General features: G+C 39.6%; 8 protein-coding genes across 8 annotated transcripts; 5 read left to right on the top strand and 3 right to left on the bottom strand.

Moving 5' to 3' along the window:
• Positions 1-18: 18 nt before the first annotated feature.
• On the bottom strand, positions 19-1270 carry CLUP02_02835 (uncharacterized protein; the record flags this gene model as incomplete). The annotated part of the gene is made up of 7 exons (XM_049281863.1): positions 19-138; positions 195-280; positions 367-415; positions 477-615; positions 867-1028; positions 1103-1161; positions 1229-1270. 7 exons carry the CDS (start codon positions 1268-1270, stop codon positions 19-21), a joined length of 657 nt encoding a protein of 218 aa, XP_049139006.1.
• A 335-nt stretch (positions 1271-1605) lies between these two features.
• CLUP02_02834 (parallel beta-helix repeat protein) lies at positions 1606-2670 on the bottom strand (the record flags this gene model as incomplete). The annotated part of the gene is made up of 1 exon (XM_049281862.1): positions 1606-2670. The coding sequence occupies one exon, from the start codon at positions 2668-2670 to the stop codon at positions 1606-1608; it is 1065 nt and encodes a 354-aa protein (XP_049139005.1).
• Positions 2671-9383: 6713 nt separating this feature from the next.
• On the bottom strand, positions 9384-9736 carry CLUP02_02833 (uncharacterized protein; the record flags this gene model as incomplete). Its single annotated transcript, XM_049281861.1, has 2 exons — positions 9384-9521; positions 9689-9736. The coding sequence occupies 2 exons, from the start codon at positions 9734-9736 to the stop codon at positions 9384-9386; spliced, it is 186 nt and encodes a 61-aa protein (XP_049139004.1).
• A 1105-nt stretch (positions 9737-10841) lies between these two features.
• On the top strand, positions 10842-11333 carry CLUP02_02832 (uncharacterized protein; the record flags this gene model as incomplete). Its single annotated transcript, XM_049281860.1, has 1 exon — positions 10842-11333. The coding sequence occupies one exon, from the start codon at positions 10842-10844 to the stop codon at positions 11331-11333; it is 492 nt and encodes a 163-aa protein (XP_049139003.1).
• Positions 11334-12785: 1452 nt separating this feature from the next.
• On the top strand, positions 12786-13264 carry CLUP02_02831 (uncharacterized protein; the record flags this gene model as incomplete). The annotated part of the gene is made up of 3 exons (XM_049281859.1): positions 12786-12986; positions 13061-13074; positions 13129-13264. The coding sequence occupies 3 exons, from the start codon at positions 12786-12788 to the stop codon at positions 13262-13264; spliced, it is 351 nt and encodes a 116-aa protein (XP_049139002.1).
• Positions 13265-17174: 3910 nt separating this feature from the next.
• On the top strand, positions 17175-17408 carry CLUP02_02830 (uncharacterized protein; the record flags this gene model as incomplete). The annotated part of the gene is made up of 1 exon (XM_049281858.1): positions 17175-17408. A coding segment is annotated over one exon (234 nt), but the record flags the coding sequence as incomplete, so codon positions are not given.
• Positions 17409-22985: 5577 nt separating this feature from the next.
• On the top strand, positions 22986-23162 carry CLUP02_02829 (uncharacterized protein; the record flags this gene model as incomplete). The annotated part of the gene is made up of 1 exon (XM_049281857.1): positions 22986-23162. The coding sequence occupies one exon, from the start codon at positions 22986-22988 to the stop codon at positions 23160-23162; it is 177 nt and encodes a 58-aa protein (XP_049139000.1).
• Positions 23163-23880: 718 nt separating this feature from the next.
• CLUP02_02828 (Mpv17/PMP22 family protein) lies at positions 23881-24471 on the top strand (the record flags this gene model as incomplete). The annotated part of the gene is made up of 1 exon (XM_049281856.1): positions 23881-24471. One exon carries the CDS (start codon positions 23881-23883, stop codon positions 24469-24471), a length of 591 nt encoding a protein of 196 aa, XP_049138999.1.
• Positions 24472-24591: the final 120 nt, after the last annotated feature.

The raw sequence follows: 24591 nt of genomic DNA, 5'->3' as shown, positions 1-24591 counted from the left end.
GAATTCTCTAGAGAGAGTCTATGTTCCGGGAATTGTGGCCGAATGGCGAGTGCTTTGTTTTTGCTTCAGTCGCTTTTGGGCTTTGCTGAGATGTGTTTCAAATCTTCGCCTTTTTGCAGGCTGATGGCCTGTGGGAACCTGAGGATCGTAGCCGATGAGCACAGGAATTGAGAGAGAGGGGAAATCAAACTCACACTCAGAGGCTGCAACTGGCCGTGGTTGCTGGGGTGAGTGTCGAGGGTGGAGCCGTACACATAAGTCCAAAGGTGCAGTATGTCCCCTTCACTTCAACTGAGCAAGGCGCCAGGGAGGTGCCCGTGTATGGTTCCAATATCGTGTGGATAATACGCGCTCTCAGGTTTTCACGTGATGCGTAGCTGAGGATGGCATCAGTAGTCCAGTAACATGGCGAAGCCTGAGCCTGGACAACATCTGGAATAAACAAAGGACGCGGACGCGTAGTTTTATATGCATACCGGATTGAAATAGAGATAGGGGCTTCCCCCCTCAGTTGTTACCAAGGCCTTTGCTTCCTTGACGTTCTGAGTGGTTATCGGGTTGTCAAACCACATGCTTCCGTCTTCGAATGGTACAGGTAGAACGGCGACGACCGATCTTGCGAATTGTCAGGAAAGTGATGATGTGGACAGCGAAGCTGCAGTCAGTCATCATAAAATTCGTCCGTAGGGGATCCGGGAAGCCGAGCTGCTGCGTGAAAGCAACAATGAGGTTCTGGATGAAAGACACGCCTTGAGCCTGTTAGAGTATTGGAATACCCATAGCGATGATGACGGTTCGACGGAGGTTAATTCCTCTGAAGCAGTCTTTGAACGAGCTCGCTTCATACAGTTCTCTTTGCTCCTCACTTGAGCTTTGAGAAGTTGCACTTCTTGTGGGATGGTTTATGGGCGGATTGAGAGTCTCTTGAGCACTCTCTCTGCCTCTCCGTATTTCCCGCGGTAGATGAGGTACCGATGAAGCCTTGGAAGGAACGGGAACATAGTTGCGTATCTAATGGGGACGAATAGCTGGCACATGATTACGATCCTGTTCAGTAGCATGTAAGCGGCTCCTTGTATCCATAGCTGCCCGGAATCCTTACAGATACTGCCATTGATCATTCCGACAGGGAAGTTGCAACTCGGCCGATGTTCTGCTCGTCTGTGCGGGGCAGAATCTCTCTACGGAGATCCCTCCGGCGTTTTGGACGGGATAAGCTTATTGCGACGATCTCGAGAGATGACAGGGGTAGCCAGCTTGCCTGTATCATCTTTTAAAAGGGGCAAAGAGTAGCCCTCGCTTCCTTCTTCGCAAAAGATCCTCCATGGGAGCCGAGTGACCAACGCACGATCATGCAGATACGAGCCGAGCAAAATTACGCAGCCGAGGAGCCAGGGTGGTATTCAGGGTTGGGGACGAAAAGATCTTGTTTCCAGCCCGCACGTCACGTTGTCAGTTACTCGATAAACTTGTGTCGGCATGAAGAGATTTGTAAATAGTATATGCACATTGACTGACTAGAGCCACAATGAAGAATAATGTACTGTCGAAAAGGAAAACACGCTATGTTCAGAGAGCACCATCCACCACTGACAAACTTCACGCTTAGCAGATGTTGCGAGCGCCGTTGCCGGAAAGGTTCCACTTGATGTTCGTGCCGCAGGGAGACTCGCGGACGGTGGTGCCGTCGACCTTGGCGGTGATGCTGATGTCGCGGGTGATGGGGAACTCGGAGCGGGCAGAGAGACGGACCTCACCGCCGCCGTTGACGGTACCGCCCTTGATGGTGACGCCGTAGCAGTTCTCAATGAGGATGGCGTTGTTGCCGTTGTTCGCGAGATCGATGCTGCCAATCTCGGCGCCGCCAGACTGAGAGACGCAGAAGATGCCACGACCACCGCCGCGGGAGACGACCTTTGTGACGTAGACGTTCGTGGTGTAGGCGCCGCTGGCAAGCTGGCCATTGTTGTTGGCGAAGCGGAGGGTTCCGTAACCGGTGCCGGCACCAACATTGTTGCCATCGACGAGACCGACCTTTGCGTTAGTCGTCTTTTGGAGCAGCAGTCCCGACTCGCCGCAATTCTTGGCAATGACTTGGTCAATGGTCAGGCCGTCAATGTTCCAGGTCTCGACGGCGTGGCTGCCGGCGCCGTTGACAGTGATGACTCCCATCTTGACGTTGGTGTTGGCGGCTTGGTCGCGGTCGAAGCGGATGCCGATGCCGCCGCTGAGGTTCATGTTGATAGCGCCGAGGGTGAGGTCCTTCGTACCGTAGAAGCGGAGACCAAAGTACGGGTTTCCGGTCATGGAGAGGTAGGGGATCTTAACGCCCGAGGCGTTGGTGACCTCGATGGCGCCGCGGCCGGATCGGAGGGCGACATTGATGGTTCCGCAGCCCTCGAAGGTCTTCCCGCTCTGAATGGCGATGGTGTTGGCACCGATGGAGCCGGAGGCGATGACGGAGACGCGTTGGCCGCTGCTGATGGAGTCGACGGCGGCCTGGATGGCAGCACGGTAGTCGGAGCCGGAGTAGATCTGGCTGGAGCCCTTGGTGGCCACGAAAGAACTTCCAGATCCAGTGACCTTTGCGTCGGGCGTGCCGGAACCGCACTGGGCGGCAGCCGAGGAGGCGAGCGCCAGCACTGCCGTGAGGACGGATGACTTGACCATGATTGCGGGCTAGATACACGGGTATCAATAGAGAGGAAGAAGAAGTAGAGTGTAAGGTACCTCAAGGCCCTCTTCTTTAGAGAACTTCGGCACGGCGACACGTTTATATCTGATGGCCCCCAACGACTCAACCAGGTGGATACTGCGATGCTCCAGATGCGCGCCACTCCGGTAGATACTCATATGGGGCAAGCACGTTCGTTGGAGGACGAAATTGGCCCGGCCCCTAGACCGGGAATGCATCCTCCGCATTCATTTACCACGAGCTTGGAGGCGGTTCGGCATGGCTACGGAGTGGCTACGGTTGAGCCGGGGGTGAGCGCCGGTTGGACAGAAATTGGGAAATAGGGTCGCCAGTTCGGTTAAGAGCTACACGAATGGCACCCTAAAGAAGCAAAATGGAAGCGCGGATGGCTTGCTCTGAGAAAACAGACCTTCCCGATTCATGCTTTTGAAACTTCCGTCCCTTGGCTCACACGTTGGACCTTGGCACGACGCTGTCTTCGCTTGGCGTCACCTGTGAGATGATCGACAGAGCTGCTCTAAGAACCTCTTAAGACCACAATTGATGGAAGTTGAATGGGAGGAGTTAATATTCCGCTTGAGCTAAGCACAACGTTATTGCTGATTGACTGGCTTTCAGTATTTTGGTATTAATCTCCAGTTCGTAATTTTATATGCTCAGAGTATTCACTTGGCAAGGCCTAAAGTCAAGTCTTGATGCATAGCACTATATTCAACGAAATGTCAAGCCTTGGCAGTACAGCGTACATGCTGGCGCAAGGGGGAGCGTCTCATATTGACAATACTTTTTACTTCGGGCCACAGCCGCTTCCTGGTGTGAGCTTGACTGTCTCACGAACGCTAGGTCCCTCAGTTGATCCACTGAGTGAATAACGTCATCTGAAGCTGTTTCTTGGGTGCTCTTGGAGATGAGACTGGTAGAGTGCGGTTATAACACCTACAGTTATTGGGCAGCGAAAACGGGAATTTCGAGACGGGTTCTTCGGCTCGCACTTAGATGCCCCGGTAGGAAGCGATTAAACATTGGCCAGTGGCATGGTCTTCTGGGCAGATTGGTAGGCTTTATTAAGTGGGCTCATGCACGATCCTCTCCCCCCCGCCTTTTTGACTGATTACTTCGCGCCTCTGCCGACACTCTGCAGATTCTCGTAGAATTTCCGTTCAGCTCCTGTAACTCGCAGAGCCAAGCGTGGCTTTCATAGAGCGATGCTTGACAGCCACGGTATATGCTCAAACGCTTCTGTTCCTTTTTAGGGGGAAGACAAGTGTGGGGAGAGCTGGTCCTGACAAGAAAAGGTCGAATTAGTCCGTCTTGGCGCGCTACAACCCCTCAGCCGGCAGATACGAGCTCGATTCGTGACCGGTGCAGGGGGCTTTGGGTGAATACTTTAGTGGCTGCTCATGCTGTCGCCTAGTGCCAAGCAACGTTGAGATTGGGTTCAAGGCGAAGAACCAAGTCTAGCCGGAACCTACTCTAGTGAGAATTACAGGCGATCCTTTACGATCTTCCTGGGCCATCAGGTGACCATGATGACTCGGCATTCGGCCAAAACGGGGCCGATCTAGGACCCGAGGGAAAGAAAGAGGCTCTTAATCCTCAAAGGGCTGGCTGCTGTGAGAACTCTGTTCCCACGAGAGCAAGGAGAGCAAGGATCAGATCGTAGGCTTGACATTCGTTATGTTCAAAGTATGGCAAAAGGTCTTCTCCTTCAGGTAACAAAAACAAATCAACATCCATGCGCGTACTGCCGTCGTCCCCGTCTACCGGCCCTTGTTTCTGGCCGTCGCGATGGGTAAGAAAAGTTGGACTTGCAAATACTATGCTTGGGGCCCTCAACTTTGACTTTTCCGGCTTGAGTCCTTCTCCGAATTCCGTATTCGTCGATCTTGTGAGATACATTCACGGTTTATCTTAGACTCATTCTGTCGCGTGAAGTTAGTCAGCGAGGATTCCCTCCAGATACTCCTCGAAGCTTCCCTTCTTTTCACTATATAGTAGAACATTAGCCGTCAATAATCCGTGGTTGTGAACTTTGCAGGAGGGAAAGTTAGAAAGGAGGAAAGGTGGAAAATCTGAAAGAGTTTTGCTATCCGGGTAGTACTGTTTGGCTAACCGGGCAGTACTCCACTTTAATATGGCCCGTGTAGCTAACCAGAGGCCTTAAATTTTTTAGCGTACCTTCTCCGATCTACCTCCCGTACTTACCGTAGGCCTAAGCTTAAAATCTCTACTTTTTAAGTACGTACTTTTATTACTACCTAGTACGTATACTTTTAATTATATTTCTACTTTTACTTAACTACTTATTTACTTATTTACTTACCCACTTTTATTTCTACTTAACTATTTTTATTTCTAACTTTTATTATTACGTCGTTACTATTACGTAGTTAATTAGTAATAAATTTATTACGACTTTTAATATTAAAAATTAATTTAATAGGCCCTTGTAATAATACCGCTTTTTTTTTACGTATTAAAAACCCTCTTATAAATAGTATACTTATTAATTTAATTAATACCCTTATAGCTACTCTCTAGGCCTTTACCTATAACTACGGCTTTATAATTATTTATTATAATAGTTCTAATTACGTTAATAACTAGGCTACGTATTATATTTTATAATACGACCGAGACTTAGTCCGTTAGACTAAAGGCGTTAGTTTTTATTAATCGAAAATATAAAAAGTTAGCTATTCTTAATAAAGTATAGCTATTATTCGTATTTAAAATAAAAGAAAATAGACGTTTAGAATTAAAATAGGAGATTATAATTACTGCCCGTTTCTATACCCGTTAGTTTACCCTACTTATTATTAGCTTTTTTTTAATTAAACTACCCTTATTAATAATTTATTAAAATATAATATTATTAAGCCTCGCGAGATCTTTATAATAGTCTATAACTATATAAACGTATTATTATACTTCAAGTAAAAAAACGTTTATAATAAGTAATAAAAATAGTACCTTAACTACTTTATTAATAAGACCCTTATTTAAGTAGTTTTTTATAATATTTAGACCCGTAACCTTTATTACTATATTTTATAAAATAAAAAAGACCTTAACTTACCTAAAGCTATATTATAAACTTATTTATAATATAAGTAGATATAGAAGCACTTTTTATAAGTAGTTAGCTTTAATAATATATATAAGATTAATAAGTTTAAAATACCTTTTTTTTTAAATTATTAGTATTATAAATACTAGCTCGCTATTTAATTACGTTTTTATTATTATCTTATTAAAATACTACGAATTATATAACTTTTTTATATAGTTATTTAATATAATTCGATAGGAGATAGAAGCCTAGGTACTACGTATAACTATTATTAATTATAAAAATACCCTACGCTTAGCCCTGCTCGAGGTTCTATTTATTATTTAACTCTAATTTTATATTTTCTATATTAATATAAATATAAACCTTAATATTAAACGTAAATAGCTAGGTAACGGTATTATAGAAATTTAAAATAAGTTTAATATTAATAAGGATAAAGAATTTATTAAAGCGTTTACGTTAGTTTATAAGAAATAAAAAGTTATTATTATTACTACCCTCTTATATAACTTATAAATTACGGTATTTAATAAGGTTTTACGTATTAATAAATATTTACTACTTAATAACTCGAAGTTACTAAGTTTCGAGTATATACCTACGGGCTTTTATTAGTTATAAGTATACGTACTTTATATAGATTTAGAAATTAATTTTAATACTACTTAGGGAAAGCTCTAAGCGGATTTTGCTAACTAGACTCTAGTTTTTATATACTTAGTTAATACGTATATCCCTTTTTATTATTAATAGGCTTAGTATTTTATTAACGAGTATAAGAACTTTAGTATATATACGAACTCGCTTACTGAAACCGTTTATAAAAACCTAAAGTTTTATATTATTATTAACTACGTAGACTTTTATACTATTTTTTAAATAATTAACGAAATATTAATTAATAAAGAAAGGGGGTATGTCGAGGTTATTATTATTATAGAGTCTCGTATTTATTATAAGTATTTTTACTAATCGTAGCTTAGTAATATAACTAAGTAAGTAGGATATAAAGCTCTAAATTTTATAACTTATTAATACTAAATTACCCTTATTACAATACTATTACTTAGTAATAAGAACTTATTTAGTTTTTAACCTTATTATAAGTACTTTACGAATTAATATAAACTACTTTATAATTATAAAATCCTCGAGATCTTAAAAACGTTTAGAAGTTAGTTAACGAAGTACGATATTTACTTATATTAGTAATTTAAGTAGCCCTTAGTACGTCGATCTATCTTATTTATAAAATATATACTAACCTCTTTAAAATTTTAATAATATTTTAATATAAATTAAAAATCCCCGTATTATAATTAGTTTATATAAGCGGCTACGTAATCAAAAGATTTTAAATTTAATATTTATATTTATAAATAGTATTTTATTATTAAGTAGCCTCTTATTAAGTAGCTTATTATTATTAAGTAAATAGCTTAAATTACTTTATAAAATTACGAACCTAGCCCCGTAGTTAGTAAAAGTAAGTATTTATTATAACTATTTAGTATTTAAATATAATATAAAAAACGAATTAGTAGCCGAGCTATTATAAAAAATTATTTAGGATTATATTATAGTTAAAAGAGATGTTTTAACGTTAATAAGACGTAATAAACGTCGTACTAAGTAGCTATTAGTATTTATAGCGCTGGGGAATTTTTAATTTACTTAATTAACTAATAAAAGGCTATAATTAAAAGTAATTTTAATAATTTTTAAAAGATTAAGATTTAACGAGATCTCTCGATTATTATAATAAAAATTAAAATAATTTATAAATTATATTACTTTATATAAGTAGGTAAAAGTAATTTAAGTACTTAGGTAGAATATAGGGAGATTATACTAGTTATAACTAATATAGGACGTATAAGTTAAAAAAAAAACTCTAGTAATTTAGATACTACGATTAGTTAGAAAAGTAGAGTACTGCCCGGTTAGCTAAATAGTACTGCCCGGATAGTAAAACTTATTTAAAAATAGTCTATTAAGATAGTAAGAGCATTAATTAATACTGTGTATTAATACTATGTAAATGATATTGAGAACCGCCCGAGTAGCTAGCAAAGGCAGAATATAAAAACAAATAGTAGAACATTAAATCAAATTGAATTGAGTCAAATCATATAGTGCGCTATAGCGGCCAGGTGCCAGTGGGGCACATCCTAGTTCCTTGTTGGGCCGTAACACTTTACTAGAATGAGCCTATAAGGATGGCCGCAGGTGCGGTTTGTATGGCTGTGCTTCTAAACTAGCAGTGGAATCGCTGTCCTCTTTGTTCTGGCTAACCTCAGCCGCCGGGCTGTTGAATGGAGTTATTGAATGACCGGGGCTTGGGGCCGGTAGAGATGTCGCTCCTAAGGGCGCATGAGATCGGTGGTACGCATTGGTGAGTGGGTAAGCTTGAAGGATAGTCTGCCACCAGATAGGCACAAGCTAATTGGTTCGAACCGTGGGTTGACGAAGATGTCAGTTGCACTATAATATCTTCTGCGTAAGTGTATAAAGGAGGTTCCAACCGTAGGTTGGGCAGGCCGCGATTATCGTAAGTAGTGGCCGTAGTTGGCCCCTGCGCGGGCGCCCTGACGTCGAGGTCGAATTGGACTTCCAATCCGACAGTCTCACTTGGCTATTGGTGATATTTCCCACCATAGCCTCTACGTAGCACAGGGGCCCGAATCAGAAGCCGAATACTGGGGGATCAATGTGATCGTAGCTTACGTATCAAATGAAAAACCTTGGTCAGTTGGAGAGGTCGCTTGTAGCGTGTTGTATCAAGATATCATGACCTTTGTAGAACGTATCACTAGAAAGCCCTCGAGACTTTCCCAAATCGGCAGACATATATTGATGTACGTAAGACTATCCGCTTGCACAAAACACTTAGTCACTGTAATCAGTACGCTCTAAGAGTGCTCTTCTCCATAACCCATTACTCAGGTCCCAAAACTAGGTACGAACTCGAAGTTGTCGGTCCCACAGTAAGGTATACATGGGCAAATCCCAAGTCTGCAAGTCACTCGTTCTCGCTACTTCCTTCGGATTGGTATTCGTATGTCATCCAACTGGCTGGTTGGTATTACTATTGATGAGTCTTCATAGGTGGACGCTCCTGATTCTATACGGCTCCCGTCCACAAACAACACCTTGGCCTCGGCCCACACTTCACTATTCCTGATTCAATTATCCGGAGCAGGATACAAGTACTTGGTAGGACTGAGCACAGTACCCACAAATATGCGACGGCAAATGTGTTGAATGATTTACATGTTATTTGGACCCTTAACTTGGCAATTCCTATGAAGCAAAGGAACAACTGTTCAACCTTAAGGTTTGCTATCTGCATCCTCCAATTTCTCCGTGCTTTTGTTGGTTGTCAGTGGACCTACGAAAGGTAGTTCTAAGGTACGTCCTGGTCGTATGTTGATTTAGTTATCATGCGTGGCTGCTATCTTGAAACTGAGGACTGAGAAGGTTTGACCTTTTTTAAACTATCTGACAAAGCAGGATTTGCACCTGACCTATTACTTGCTTTGAATGTGAAGATGTGGCTGGACAAATCTATTGAGCATGATCCCAACACCCATGACGGAAGGTAGATTACACCTAGGATACATCGCAATAGATGGCGGTATTGACGTTGTGCCACTTAGAGCAATCGAAGCATGTAGAGTCCCCACCTCCAAAGTTTCTGCAGAGATTATAGAAGGCTCTGCCATCGATCCATCCATAGGCGGCTTCCAACTAACATACGAACTTTAGTATAGGAAGACAAGAGGCCTGGCTGGGGTCTTACAAATGCGCCTGCAAATCGGGGTCCGGGACCCTTGTCATGGGCAACCCAATAATCTCCTTCAGCCTGACCTATAGGACTGTGAGAAACTTGAAGCCCATTAGGGCGAGCTACGTACCCCAAAGTTATTCAGTGCTGTGAAGACTGCGGACCTGTGCGGTAGCATCAATGTTGATGCTTCCATCAGTAGCAGACTGACAGGCACAGAACTGGTGATTTTTCGCTAGCCTATAATCCGGTTAGTACGCACATATGCGACATGATAAGTGGCAAAAGGGGAAATTTACACTATGCTGCAAAGAGCAAGCATGGAGGAGGCGGAGAGGATATGCATCGTCGTAGTAGGTCGTTGATTGAATACAACAAAAGGTCTTCGCCGGATTGGTATGGTAAATACAGGAAAGGGGTAAGCGAGTGGTGGAATGCCGCCAGTTTAAATAGGTTTTCCTGTCTTTTAGCAAACGGCTTCTGGTCAAAGATTGCGTTCCAGCCAGCTTTCAAAAGTGGAAAGGGTTAGGCTAGGGAGGTAAACCGCAAATTAGCATTACAAAGTCAAGCGGTTGAGAATTGCCGGTCACGAATCATTCAACATGTTTTTTCCTGTCTAAATCGCTTCCATTTCAAGCTGGCTAAAAGGTAAATTAAATGATGCTTCAGCAAGCCTTCACCAGATGAAATCGCCATGAACGTTGTTTGATCATCAAGAGCCAAGATGCGAGTAGACTAGTGACATTCCGTATAGCAAGCCACAGTGTGGATTTCCCTCGCTGTAAATGCTGGATGAAGATATCTGTTGGCTATATTGTGTTGTGAAAGCTTCTTTGTCACTGGCAAAGGTCAATGATAACTACGAATCCCAGTGTTGCGACCAGTGTGGTCACTCACTCCCTTACTCCGCCGTATAGCTGAAGAATAAAGAACAAGGTACAAGTGATAGAGTTCTCATTCTGTTGGAAAGCAGCCTCGTATCCTAATTTGACAAAGGCGACTAATAGATGACTCCGTAATGAAGGTTCAGGTTCCAAGTGAATATCCCACATGAGCCGTTGATATGCAGCGGTCGCACTGAAGATCTTGACTTCAAAATGAACCTTATGGACCGGTTAATGGTAGAAGACATGGTCAAGCATCTGAACTACATTTTACACTCGGTGTGTTGCGCCGGACTGCCCGAGTCTCAGAGAAGTGTTGAGAGTATAAGTAGGCAGAGACATCACCCGCCATTTAGCCTGGTATCAACCACCACACGTCCTTCATTGATAACCGCCAGTATGCGCTATCTTCTCTTTTTTGCTCTGGCTGTCTCGTGGGTATGCTCGGTCATCGGGCTACCTACTGACAACGGCAATCCGCCGCCTCAGTTGCAGGAACGGGGACTCCCATATTGCCTTCTCCCCTCCCGCCGCCCGGCCTCCGCATCGTTCACTACATCTTTTACAAGCGATCCCATCAGCAGACGTCGCGGGCATTTTGGTCCCAATGCCTACGAGAGCGCTGGTAATTCGCGGCTCAACTACCGCATTTGGGAGGAACCTGTTGGTCTCTCTGGTTTATATACCGTCATTGACGTCGCTGCGCCAGACGGGCATCCAGCCCTCGCCAACTACGAAATCGAGGTCCGTCGGATTCCGATTGCGACACCTAACGCGGCTGGAGAGTGCTTCCAGACCATGACCCTCCGATCCGGTCAGAGAGGCGCAGCCACCGTCCGGTGGAGGCTGGACGCGAGCTACACGTACTATCTGACCATCTCGGAGGTTTGAGACTGTATCACCTAGGTACAAGAGAAAGGAAACCTGTAGATTCTATGGTACTTGCCGCAAATTTTCGAGATTTGGTCCAGTCTGCTAACCCTATCTAGAACCCAGACCATCTGACTGGGGATTGCCTAACGCAAAACACACTTCACAACAGTTCAGAGGCTATTCGGCACATCCTCTTGAATGGGATTTCGATGAGCAGAAGTTGAGGCTGATACTCAACAGTAGTTTTGGGGTCGTTTGAATAGTTCTGTCGGTTCTTGTGGGATATGGTTCAGTATGATCAGTAAGAGACTTATTCAAGAGATGGGCAGTGGAGATTCATTCAATGCTTAAAGCGGATGTCAACCTTGAAGAAGTACGTTGAATAGTAATGGAAGTCCGGCTCTCAAGCTCAATTCGGGACCATTACATATGAGCCCTGGAGATTCTTTGAACAGTTGTCGCCTTGTCCTATTCTTAGTGCTTACCGTGTTAAAGGTGAGCGCTCATTTGTATTGCCCACGAAGTGCGCATAATACATGATAATAACCTCTCATTTTGCATATTTTCCAATTCCCATGGCCAGTTGCCTTGTATTATATCCTACGCCAATGCCCACGGAAAAGATCCCACTAGGATTTCCTCTTTGGCCGAAGCATACGAGGCGTCGTCACCCACATCTGCCCGTGCCGGAAAGGATAATAAGCCTTACCGCATATGCTACTACGATGCTGCGAGCTTTGGCAGTCCCGACACCAAAAACTTGGAGTGTTTCTAGAATGATAATTAACGCCGTGACGGCCGGACCGAAGGCCTCCGCAGACCTCCCGAGGGATACACGGTCTGGAGGGCCGTGGGCCGAGGCTATCTACTCTACAGTACATTGTCTCTGTACATATTCTTCCAAATCAGGCCTTGAGACCACCAAGTGTTCTATCTTCTATAATTCCGAGGAGAGTGCTTTGCGTACGACCAATATCGACCAAAGCTTATGTCATCCTGGAAAGACTCCGAGTTTGTAGTAAGGTATTGATCATTCGCGCGTTTGTTAGTGCTGTTACTATCTAATACACCCACGGGCTCACTTAGATATGTAACATGGCATTTATACGCGGCTGTTGTGTACCCGATGTCAAAAGAGTCATGAGCATCCCACCGCTTATTGATTAATCTCAGGAAGGACAATCAAGGCGTGCACTCGCCCTGTTGTTGGTTAGCGGCCGATGGGATAACTCAAAACAGTATGAACAGCTGAAACTCACGCAATCTTCAGCTATCGTAACCTCCGTGCTTCGTACTCTTCCCAGCCATTAAGGTTCTGGTTGCCAAGATGAACACCTTAGGCTAAAATATCTTGGATAAAATTGTAGTCAGTCATTAAATATATATTCCTGCGGGCCACTGCTTCCACTCAAACATGCTACCTGTCAACTTTCACTCCATCAACTTCTCCTGCCCACTCTCTGATTCACTATGCACATCACTGTTATGCTTCCTCTCCTGGCCGCCGCTGCGGTTGAGGTTGCCGCCAAGGATTTCTCTGCTACTTGCTTTGACACGTACTACGAGTCGACCACGGTTACATCTTCCTGCTTCCGGACTGGTGGGGATAGTGGTTACACGACCCGGTTGGATATGACCAAGTGCCTTGCCAACGTCGGTGGCAAGCTTGTTGTGCGTTATTTTCCAAGTCTGCTGCGACTATTTAATTACTACGAATGCTAACTCAAATTTCTTCACAATTGCAGTGTCGTCCCTCAAAGTAAGTCGAAAAAGTATCTGTCTACGATTCCTCCTATCTAACATAGCTGGCTAGTCCTTCTTTCAAGTACTGCGACTGTGGCATTGCAGACAAGAAGATCCTCAACTGCCGCTGTACCGATTCAAAGGGGGTAAAGCAGCCGACATCTATCGACCTCGGTAATTTTCCTGAAGAAAACCTCGCGCTGTAGAGGCGACCAGAAGCTAACATGCGCTAGACACGTGCTTGAGTAATAATGACTCTGAGTTAGAATGCAAGTGAATGCATTGCACGGGGAGGAAGGGATAGGAAGTGTGATGCGGTTGTTGTTACTAAGATGTCTAGAGGCTAACATTCCTGATGGACTTGGGTACTTATTTGTATTACCTTGAGGACTGTGATAATCTTCGAGCTAAAAAGGCTTCAAGCGTAAGAAATGCTCGAAACATCCTTGTTTACTATGTCGACTGTGAGGAGGTTGCCCAAAAAGAACTGGTGAATCTTGGTAGTTTGGTTTGGTCCCTGTCGGATTAGAAGTCTAATTCGACCGCGGCATACAGCCGACTGCGCAGGGGCCAATTAGGGGCCCTATTTACGATTATCATAGCCAGCCTAACCTACGGTTAGAACCTCCTTTTTATACCTATATAAATATCTAAATAGTTTAATTAATCTCTTCGTTAACTACGGTTCGAACTAACTACTTTATAATAAAAATACTAATACTAATTAATAATTAAATTCTATTATTATAAATTAGTAAGGTATCTTATTATATAAAAGAGACGACTTCTTAATATTATACGGGATAAGAGACTCGTACTAATTAACTTTATAAAAATAAATAAAAAAGGAGACGATTCTCAAATACTGCACGGAATTAAGTAATTATAGCCCTTTATTACTTACAAAAGGTCGACGTTTATTACGTTAAATTACGTTAATTAACGGAACTACTTAAATAATTAGTTTTTTATTATTACCCCGAGTAGCTTTTTTACTAAATAACTTTTTTTACGGCCGGCCCGTAATTAGAAATTAACTAGTTAAATTAGTAAAAAGAAATACTTACGTAATAATTACTTATTTAATTAATTAGCGTAACGAACGAGCTTAATAATATAATATAAAAGAGTACTACGTAATTAAAAAAGGGGATTTTTAAATATAAACATTTTTATTTAGTAATAAAAGTAACTTTATAAGAGTTATTAAGCTAAGAGATTTATAATATATAGAAAAGTCTATTATTATAGGGATTTTATAAGTACGCCCTTAAGCCCGTAATTTAAATAACCTCCTCGTAGCTCCTTTAACTACCCCCTGGGTATTATTTAAAAATATAATATAAGGGACGGTTTAATAAGGGAGGAGGGGATTTAGAGGTCTTAATAATATTAAGTTAAAAGTATTACGGATCTCGGAAATTAACTTAAAAAAAAAGTAGTTACTTTAAAATAGTTTTATAACCTCCCGCTAGAGTTATTATTAGCTTAAAAAAAAGCTAAAAAGATAAGGATCTAAAAGAAAAGAAAAAAATCCTTTAAAGGGCCGCTAAAGGGCTTTTTTTTATATTAGCTCCCGGCGCAAGATTACTAATTTTAAAAAATCGGTAATTAGTAAAGATCCCGAGACTAATTATTATATTTTATTATAGTAATATAAACGTCTATTATTATTATTATTAAAAAGAACTATTAAAACCTACCTTTTTATACTAAATAAAAAGGAGGATCTTAATAAGTATAATAGTTAATAATTTAAAAGGGTAGTAGTAATTATTAAAAATAATATAAATAAGAGTAGTAGCGAGATAGTAAAAAGAAATAGGAATCTCCTAGACCCTAATAAATTTATTAAGTAGCGAAAGTACGGATTTATTATAACTAGTGCGCAGATTAGATATATCCTTATTAAGATTAAATACGTTAATAATTATTAATATAGGTATAAGCTAGAGTACGACCCTTAGCGAGTTAGGGTAAAGAAGAAGAGGATAAAACCCGATCTTAAATAGAATCCTAATCCCTTATAAGTAAGTAAATATTAACCCGGATTATTAGGGGACGTAAATATATAGAATTATAAATTAGCCTAATAGTAAGTAAATTAACGTAGTATTAATCTATTTAACTAAGGTTTATAAAAAAAAGGGGCTATAAGAGCAACCCCTATTTTATAAGATCGTAAATAACCTTAGTTATTAACTAAACGAATAGTTCGCAAGCATAAGCTTAGGAATCGTAAAAGTAGTTAATAAATTCCTCTATAGGCAAGGGGTATTACTAGCGCAACTATAATTATAAAAGCTATATAAAATACTAATAGTAATAATTATAAAAGATAAATTCGTATTATAGAACTAGGTATAGGTCGATAGAGCGTATAATCGCTTTTATAAATTTAAAAAAAGGGTAAACGACCCAGATTTCCTCCCTATAATTACTAATAAAAATCTATTATTATAAAAGGATATACCGGGGCAAAATATAGTACTAGAAGTATAATAATTAATAATTCTACCTATTTCGATTTATAACTCGTTACCGTTATTAATACGAAATTTAGTACCGATTAGCTAATAAAAAAAGAGGTAAACGACCCGAAGTTACTAATAATACGTAGTAACGCAGGGATCGTATATAAATACTAAAAATTTAGTAATAAATATAAAGCAATTTATAAACCTGAAAAAGATCTTTCTAAAAAAGAAATTATATTCTAAAAGGAAGTATAAGGTCTTATAAAAAACCCTAATAATATTTTATAATTATTATAAAAAAGTTAGAATTAGGGAATACTAATACTATTTAGTAATTAATATCGTACTCGTAAGTAAAGCCTCTAATTATTACTACGAAGCGGTGCGTAATTTTAATTAAAACGACTTTCTTAATATAATTAACGTAATCCGAAGCCGCTTCGAGATTTATAATAAGAACTTAAAGCTCTTATTTAAATTACGAGCGATTTCTTTTATATTTATAACTAGGATAATAGAGGGTAAATTATGAATAAAGATTTTTAAAGGGCTTATTAATCGAATCGATAAGCTAGTAAAAACCTAGCTAAATAAGGGGATAAACGAGTAGAAAGTTAGATATTTTTATACTATAATCTAGCGTATATTAGAAATAAAAATAACTTTATATTAAGTACCTAAAGACTACGAGACGCTCTATTTAAAGCTAAGATCTAGCTTTAATATTAAAATAAAAATACCGCGCTAAACTTATTTCTAAGTATATAACGGCCCTTATTAATAATATTAAGTTAATCGAACGTATAATAAAAAAGGAAAAGAGGCTAAATATAGTAATCGCTAATAAGGAGGCTAAGATTTATTAAATAAGTAGAGATTTAACTTATAAATAGGGTAATAAAAGAGGTAATATTATATTTATAAAAAGGATAGATATTAGTTAAGTAACTACTTTAAAAAAGAGCGTACTAAATTATATAAATAGTATAAAAAGTTAAGAGTAGTAAATAGTAAAACTAGCCCTCGTTAGTTTAACTAATTCCTTGTTATATATAAGGGTAGATCTGGGGGTATAGAACTTAGTAATAGTAATTAAAGTAGCGGCTTAAAGTATATACCCCCTATAAAAGATTTAGAAAATAAAAAAGATCTTACCCCCTATATTAACGAATTAAATTATAATAAAATTAATAATATTAACTACTCTTTTTTTACCCCGTTAGCTTCTAGAGGATATACGAGGCTAAATAAATAGAGGGTAGCGGAAGCTTTTAATAAATAAGCTTTTATTTATAAATAGTAAGGGAAGGTCCCTTAGATAACGAATATAGAGGTAGTTAAAAAGGCAAATTTAATAGTACTAAAGCCTATTTTCTTAATAAGTAAGGAGAAGACGCTATTTTTTTTAATATTTAAAAAAAAGGAATATAATATTAAGTAAATCTAGGGGTAGCTAGAGGGGTCCTTTTTATATTACTTAAATTACTCGAATACTAAGCTCGTATAAGTATTTTATATAAGTAAAAAGTACGGCTTAAATAATTTCTATAAAATTATCCTAAATACTAAAGTATTATAATAGTTAATAAAAGGAAAAGGGTAATTCTAAGCGCTATAGAAAATCGCACTAGTAATATTTAATACGTTAATAGCGGGTATTACGAAAATTAGCTTCGGCTTAGGTAAGGAAATCGTTACCCTAAGTACGATAAAAATAGAGACGTACTTCGGAATAATAACTTTTTATATCCTACTTATTAATACCCTATTTCTCTTATATTTAAAAAATATAAATCGACTAGGTATTATATTTAATAATACGAGGAATAGAATCTCTAGCTATAAGTACTTCGAAATAGTCGAACAACGATAGGGGTATGCGTTTATAAGGCTTACTAATAATACGAAGTTAATTAATTACTTAATAAAAAGTAAGCTTAAATAACTATACTAAAAATTTAATTACCCATCGGTTACGAGGCTATATAACTTCTTAAAGTATTTAAGTAATAATAATATTAAAATAGGGGCGCTAGAGTAGTTAATAAAAGTATATTATTAATACTAAATAAATGCGCAGAGCCTACGTAAATTTAAATTTAAATTATATAATAAGCTTAACTTTAATTAAGAGATCGTTGTCGATATTTTTTATTTAAATAGTCGACTAGTCCTATATATAATTAACGAGGCTATATTATTCTAAATAGAGCAATTCTTATAGGATTTATAAATAAAAATAGTATAAGTAGCTCTATAAAAAAGCTAGATTAATATATACTAAGGACTACTAAATAGTATTAAAACCGACGTTAGTACTAGTTTTAAATTAATAGAATTTAAAAAAAATATAATAGCCTACGGTATATAGTTAAAAGTCGTACCCGTTAAAGCGTACTATAGTATTAAAAAAGTAAAAAGGGCGCACTAGTAGTTAAAAAGAGCGTTTAAAATTATTAAAAAGGAAAATCCTAATTTTAATAACGACGAATACCTCTAGATAGTACTTAAATACTATAATAATATTATAGGGCCTAACGGGCTTATACCGACGCTTTTAGTATTTAGAGCATATTTAAAAACGACCTTAGCCTCGCTATCGTTACTAAATATAAGCTAGTAAGCTTAGGTAATTAAAAAAGTAATATAAGTATTACGTAAGGTAAGTATAAAAAAGTAAATTAATAAGGTAATTACTATACGTAATAAGCTTAATATAGGGGTTAATTTAAATATACCCCTAAATTCGGATATATAAATATAATACGAAATTATTTAATAATAAGCTAGGTTATATAAATTAATTTTTATTAACGAGCGTTTTTACGTAGTCGTAAGAGATCGTAACTAGCTACTCGAGGTATTAATTACGGTAATTAGATTATATTATATAAATCCTATCGAGGTAATTTCTAGCTTATAAAAAGAAGAAGAGCTAGGGGAAGCTATATAACCCGTAGTAAAGGCATAGGAAATTATCCTTAACGAAATTATTATAATAGTACTAATAAACGATAAGGAAGAGGAAATTATTAAAAGGGCACTAATATTATTAATAAGATATTGCGAGAGACTACAATAGTAAGCACTAACGCGGCAATTTATTATTAATAACGAGGTAATTAATACCTTTTATATAATAAAAGAGAAAGCTAATTTCGAGTTAATAATTAAACTATATAAAGAAAGCATAATTATAACTACTAAAAAGCTATATAAAGGATTAGATTTTATTAAAATAAACACTCTGCGCAATCGAAGGGTCTATCGATTTATCCTTTACGATTTAGAAAAGTATATAAACCTCTATATATTTAAATTATAAATAGTTTGTAAAATTAAAAAAAAAAGAATACCCTAACTATATAAGAAGTCTAAATATATAATTTAGGAGTATAGTAACGTTAAAAAAGCGACGCTACTTATATAATTACTTACTATATAGCGCTATAGCTAACGATTAATAATAGTATTAATAATATTATTATAGAAAAAGGGATACGAGATTTAGAGCCGTAATATTACCTAGGTATATACCTAATCGGCTATAGGGCTTATAAGGAAAATCCTAGCCTATTTACTAAAAGAAATAGTTAATAAGTACTTAAAAAGCACGATTATTAAAGTGCTTAAGCTATTATATAAGCTCGTAGAATCGGGCACTTATTAATAGGCTACTTATTACGATTTTTATATTAATTAACTATTAATAATTATCTCTATGTACGACCCGTACTTACTAATTGCGGAGTACGAAGATAACTAATTTAAGATCGTTAAAATATAAACTAATAATATATTAGGCCTATTTAATATTAACTTTATAAAGAAAGAGGATAAGGAGTTTTAGAAAGCGGGCTTCGTAACGAAGCTAAAAAAGGTCTTTATAATAAATACCCCCTTAGTATTTAATAGCGGGATTTTTATAATTAAAAGGGAAACTGTTATCTTTTAATAAAAGGAGTAGGGCGAGAAGATTAACCTCGTTAACCTAAATATAACTACTATTAAGAAGTAGTATAAGGCTAAGCTTATATAAGGAGTATATATTACGAGTATTTATTAACTTAAAGTAACTTTTAACTATATTAAGGTAGCGTAAGCTATAGATCTAACCGAACGAGACGTCGAGGTACTTAATAAGCGGCTTAAGTAGTAATAAACAAATCTTAATCGAGGTCTCGTTTACTATTTAATTAACTTTACGATTAGTAAGCTCTACGTCTTTATTAATAGGTTATTTATAAATAATAACGACTTTACTTCGTAATTAGGGTATATTATTATCCTAACTAACGAGAGTATAAGCGAGAGCGAATTTACTATATATAGTAATATAATTTATTATTCGTTAATTAAAAATAAGTGGGTAATAAGAAGTATATTAACGTTAAAGGTCTATAGTATAGTTAACGGCGTTAACCTCTCTTATATAATTTTAATAATACTAAAGAAAATTACTAATCGAATTAGCCTTCTACTTATTTTAACGGTTATTTATATTAATTCTTACTCGTTATATAAATACCTCGTTAAATTAGGAACAACGAAAAAAAAGAGGCTTATAATTAATATTATAGCTTTTAGGTAATTATATAAAAAGCGTAAGATACTCGAGATCCGTTAAATTAATAATAAAAATAACCTCGTAAACGCTTTTATAAAAGTAGTACTAAATAAGGGATTAAAGTAATTCGTAAGTAGTAGAAAAGTTATTATACGAATAGAGGGATAAGTTATATAAAAAGAATAGAAAAAAGGGGGAAAAAGAGATAATTTAATAAACGGGCCCGAGGTTGAATTATATTTCTAATTATAGTAGTTAAATTAATAAAAAAAAAAGAAAATTAGTATTAAATTAGAAGTCTAATTTAACCGTAGTATATAGCTAACTACGTAGGGGCTAATTAAGGGCCCTATTTATAATTATTATAGCTAGCCTAACCTATAGTTAGAACCTCTTTTTTATACTTACGTAAATATCTAAATAGTTTAATTAATCTCTTCGTTAACTACGGTTCGAACTAACTACTTTGTAATAGGGATACTAATAGTCCCCTTGATCTCGGGGGTCGCGACATGCTCAAACTATTTACTGATAAACTTAGCAAAAGCTCCCTTGACACGCCTTGAATTAATAGGGCGGCGTCTCTGGACCTTGATAGAGGGGTTCCTTTTTATAAGGCTTATAACCCACCTTTTCCCACTATTTTAAATCGTTAGAGGCCCGTAGCACGCGTTCTACAAATTTTTTCGGTTGTTAATGTGTTAAATCAATGCCTAGAATATGTTGTACGCGTATTTCAACATCCAAATGCCTCTCCTGGGTTTGGTATAACCTCTAGAGGTCAGCGATTCCCTTTGCCCCAGATTAATGCCTTCTATGCGATGTCTAAGTATTGGTCTGGGAATTCCCCCCTTGATGGAGGCTGTGTTGACTCATTCTCCGTATGCAGAATCCGCGAGTGCGTGATCAAGCTCATGTTCGATGGATTAGACCACTCCCTGCAAATGAAAGTATTCTCAGAGCAGAAGAAAAGTGAGAGCATTCGGAACAAAGTTGTTGATGTTGTGATTGATTGAACTGGGAGTAATAAGATAGCCGGGCATGATATCAGGGGGTTTTTAGGGAGAAATGTCAGAGGTAGCTATTTAGACCCGGCGACAGACGAGCCGGCGCTTCCATATGATACATAGTAGGGATTCTCAATCTATTACGCTAGGACAATCGGAACGTAAGCCTGAGTCGTTTCATCTCACTACCGAAGTTAAATAAATAACGTGATAATAGAGTGTAATCCGTTGTACTTTGCTTACATAGTCTCGTGAGGACGATGAATTGGCCGGCCAGGTCAACCTCCTCATACTCATCCCATCTTGTCATAAATCTCTATCTCTACTACAACTCCCTCTCTGGTTGCTATGACGCCACTCTCCTCACTCATTATACTTGCTGGATTTGTCGTAGCAGCACTAGGCCTGCCGACAGACCAGACTACTGGAGGAGATTCCAAAGTCCTTGAAGCACGGGTATGCGATCCCAACTCCACCACCCCTGAGAATTTCTAATCACAAACGTGGGGATTTTCAGAGATACTGCCCTTTCTTCAACATGAATTGCTTCCCCAGCGGAAACACGAATGATCGTACGGGATGCCGACAGCATTGGTGCTCGCACAGCTGTTCTTGCCCGTCCGGCTGGGCCCGAGAATGCACCCATATTACCGACCTCACCTGCGGCGGATTCTAGTCGAGTTGCGTCAAGCACGAGAGAAGTACTGCATAGGTAGATCCCGGGGCGAATTTTTGCCCGAACGATCTGAGTGGTGTTGGTATGTAGTGTTGATACAAGGTTGCAGCATCAACGTTCTGGTGTTTGTATATCACTTGATGAACGGCTGGATAAATGCATAACTCTTTTGAAATAGCTTTAGAATACCTTATGTCTATCAAACTGAACGGACCATAACGCAATAATGCGCAATATTCTTGTCTTTCCTATAGTCTAACGAGCGCAACTTATCTACTCCCACAGTGATAACCTAAATCCCGCTTCCTTGCAAATTGCCTGGAAAGAAAGGAGACTTAATCTCGTTCATAGTCCGAAGCAAAAATGAGGGTGTCAGCGGTCTTTGAGAGCAGAGTCGTGTGAAAGATAAGGCTCTTGGGGTCGAGAATGCTGCTGCTCAAGCACGTGATGCCCATAGGTCAGGTTTTATGTTACTATTCAATGATACTAAAGAGTCAGCTTGGAATGGCGAGGAGACGCTCCCCGATCCAGTTGGAGAGATATTGATACTTGAAGATGCCATCCCTGTCACACCAGCATATGTAACGAACATCAATGATCAAGTCAACATTTTACTCTATCGATGGGGCAGAACCCTACCGATCCGATTCCGCTGAAACTGTTGCAAGATCTGAACTCAAAGATATCGAAGTTCAAGCGCCGAAGAAAAGAGAGCTCTGGACACCAATGGTGCTAAGATATTCATTCACCAGTGTTGTATACCTCTACCATTTTTTGGGGGTTCTATCATGGCTAAGCCCTGGAAAATGACAATCTTCGGCACATCACTTGGCTAAAGAGCCCGTTCACCCCTTTACGGAACATGAAAATAATAGAATACGCTTCAACAAGCGTCATATAGCCTCAATAACCAGTCTTTGCGAAAATCGCAGTGTGCCTTAGGTATGCCACTATCTTATGCTGGAATGATGCAGTTGCACCGCCTCTCCTTCCAAGTATTTTCAAATTGACGGCGAAAAACGTCGACTTGCGAACAACCCTTGCTTGAGATCCGTATACGCAACATTACTGTTTTTTCAAGCCCAAGTATCGAGAATATAGACTGGTTTGTGGTTATTGTCCCAGCCCTCACTTTGCACTTGTCCACATGTTTATGGTGAGTTTCTGTAACACCCAGCTATTGCGCCCCATCACAAGTTGATGCGAGCTTTGAAGACTACTCTGGAATTTCTGGTATGGCCGGCTTCTCACCCCCAATATGTGCGCAGGTTGTATGAAAATTTACGAAACTTTCCTTCAACTTGGTCGATAAAACCTATCAACTCCGCAGGTTTCTGGGAGATCTGGGCTGAGATAGAGAACGTTCGACTTGAATGAAGCACATTTGAAGCCTAACTTTCATTCGCCCCGGATGTCAGATTATGATCACAGCTATTTGATATGTGGAGAGGAATTCCCAAACGGTCGTCTGCATTCAAACTGATTGAGGCGGCGGAATTAACCTCTTGGCTTCGGTACATATCTCGTTCATTGCTCTTTGTAGCTTTGCGAATGGTGACTTTCTAGGCTGCTGGTCGATGCATTTAGGGTCACTGAACTTGGTCAGCTTGGGAAACAACGCCTACAATCCACGCTCACTTCTGTTCAAACGATTGGAGAGAATCGGAGCGTTTGATGCTCCTTGTGATCTCGTCAGCTTTGTAGTCTCGTCAACCAACATCTCTAAGCGGGCATTCCATCCTTGGGCAAGAGTGGTTATTCTTTCCTGTTTCATCTGTGGAGCGGCAGGGCGTACCGAGATTGGGCACGATCTCGGCGCTGATATTGGCCGACCGAGCAGAAGGGGCTCTGTGCTCCAACTCCCCCCCTCTGGAATGTACAACGTGGTCCCAATTAAATGGGACACACCGCAACTTTCAAACACCCAGCTAGGCCCCCAACTCCAACCACAAGCTAAGCCTCCAGCTCACATGTGAGATTCAGCCTTAATGCGCCATCCCTCACGCTCTGCCGCCCTTCCAATAGACTTCAAAGACGACCAACGTATCTGTACTTCGTGGAGGGACGTTTGCACGCACATTCAGAGACGCCCATAATGCCCTCCATTCTCGCCACGGCGATCCAGTCTTCTTTACTCAAGGGCACCGCAAACTTCACGGCACAGATCGTCAACCAGCACAGGCAGGCCGGCGGCAGTGCCGGGGCCCCGCTCGACGTCCGTCGCGTCCTCGAGTTCGCGACCTTTGGCTTCATACAGGGCCACATCAACTACTGGTGGCAGCACTTTCTCGAAGACCAGTTTCCCAACTCGGCGTCGTCGGCCCGCGGCAGGGGAAGGAAGGCGTCCATCGTAGAGCCCAAGATCGAGAAGCCCGAGAAACCCGAGAAGGCGGCCCCCAAGAACTATTTCAATGTCGCCCGCAAGGTGCTTGTCGACCAGACCGTCGGCCTGTTCATGATGAACTCGGCCTTTCTTCTCATCACGTCCGCCCTGCGCTTTGGTTTCTCTCCGATCGTCTACCAGATCTGGAGCGAGAGGATATTCGACCTCATCAAGGCTGCGTGGAAGTTTTGGCCTCTGGTGGCTATGCTCAATTTCGCCCTCGTGCCCGTGGGCTATCGAGCGCTGGTAGGCATGTGTGTTGGATTTATATGGAACATGTTTCTCACGTTTTTCCTTTTGTAACTTGCATGCCGGAAGGCCTTTCATTCTTTCTCTTTGTGCACATCACGGGTTGCATCAAAAAGCGTGGAGTTGTTTTCGGGTTCGAAATGGTTGATCCATGTATTCTTGCCTGCCACCTGG

Source organism: Colletotrichum lupini, chromosome 2 (assembly GCF_023278565.1).
Source record: "Colletotrichum lupini chromosome 2, complete sequence".
NCBI classification, from domain to species: domain Eukaryota; kingdom Fungi; phylum Ascomycota; class Sordariomycetes; order Glomerellales; family Glomerellaceae; genus Colletotrichum; species Colletotrichum lupini.
Note: the sequence above shows the minus strand (reverse complement) of the source record. Positions and strands in the feature narration are given on the sequence as shown.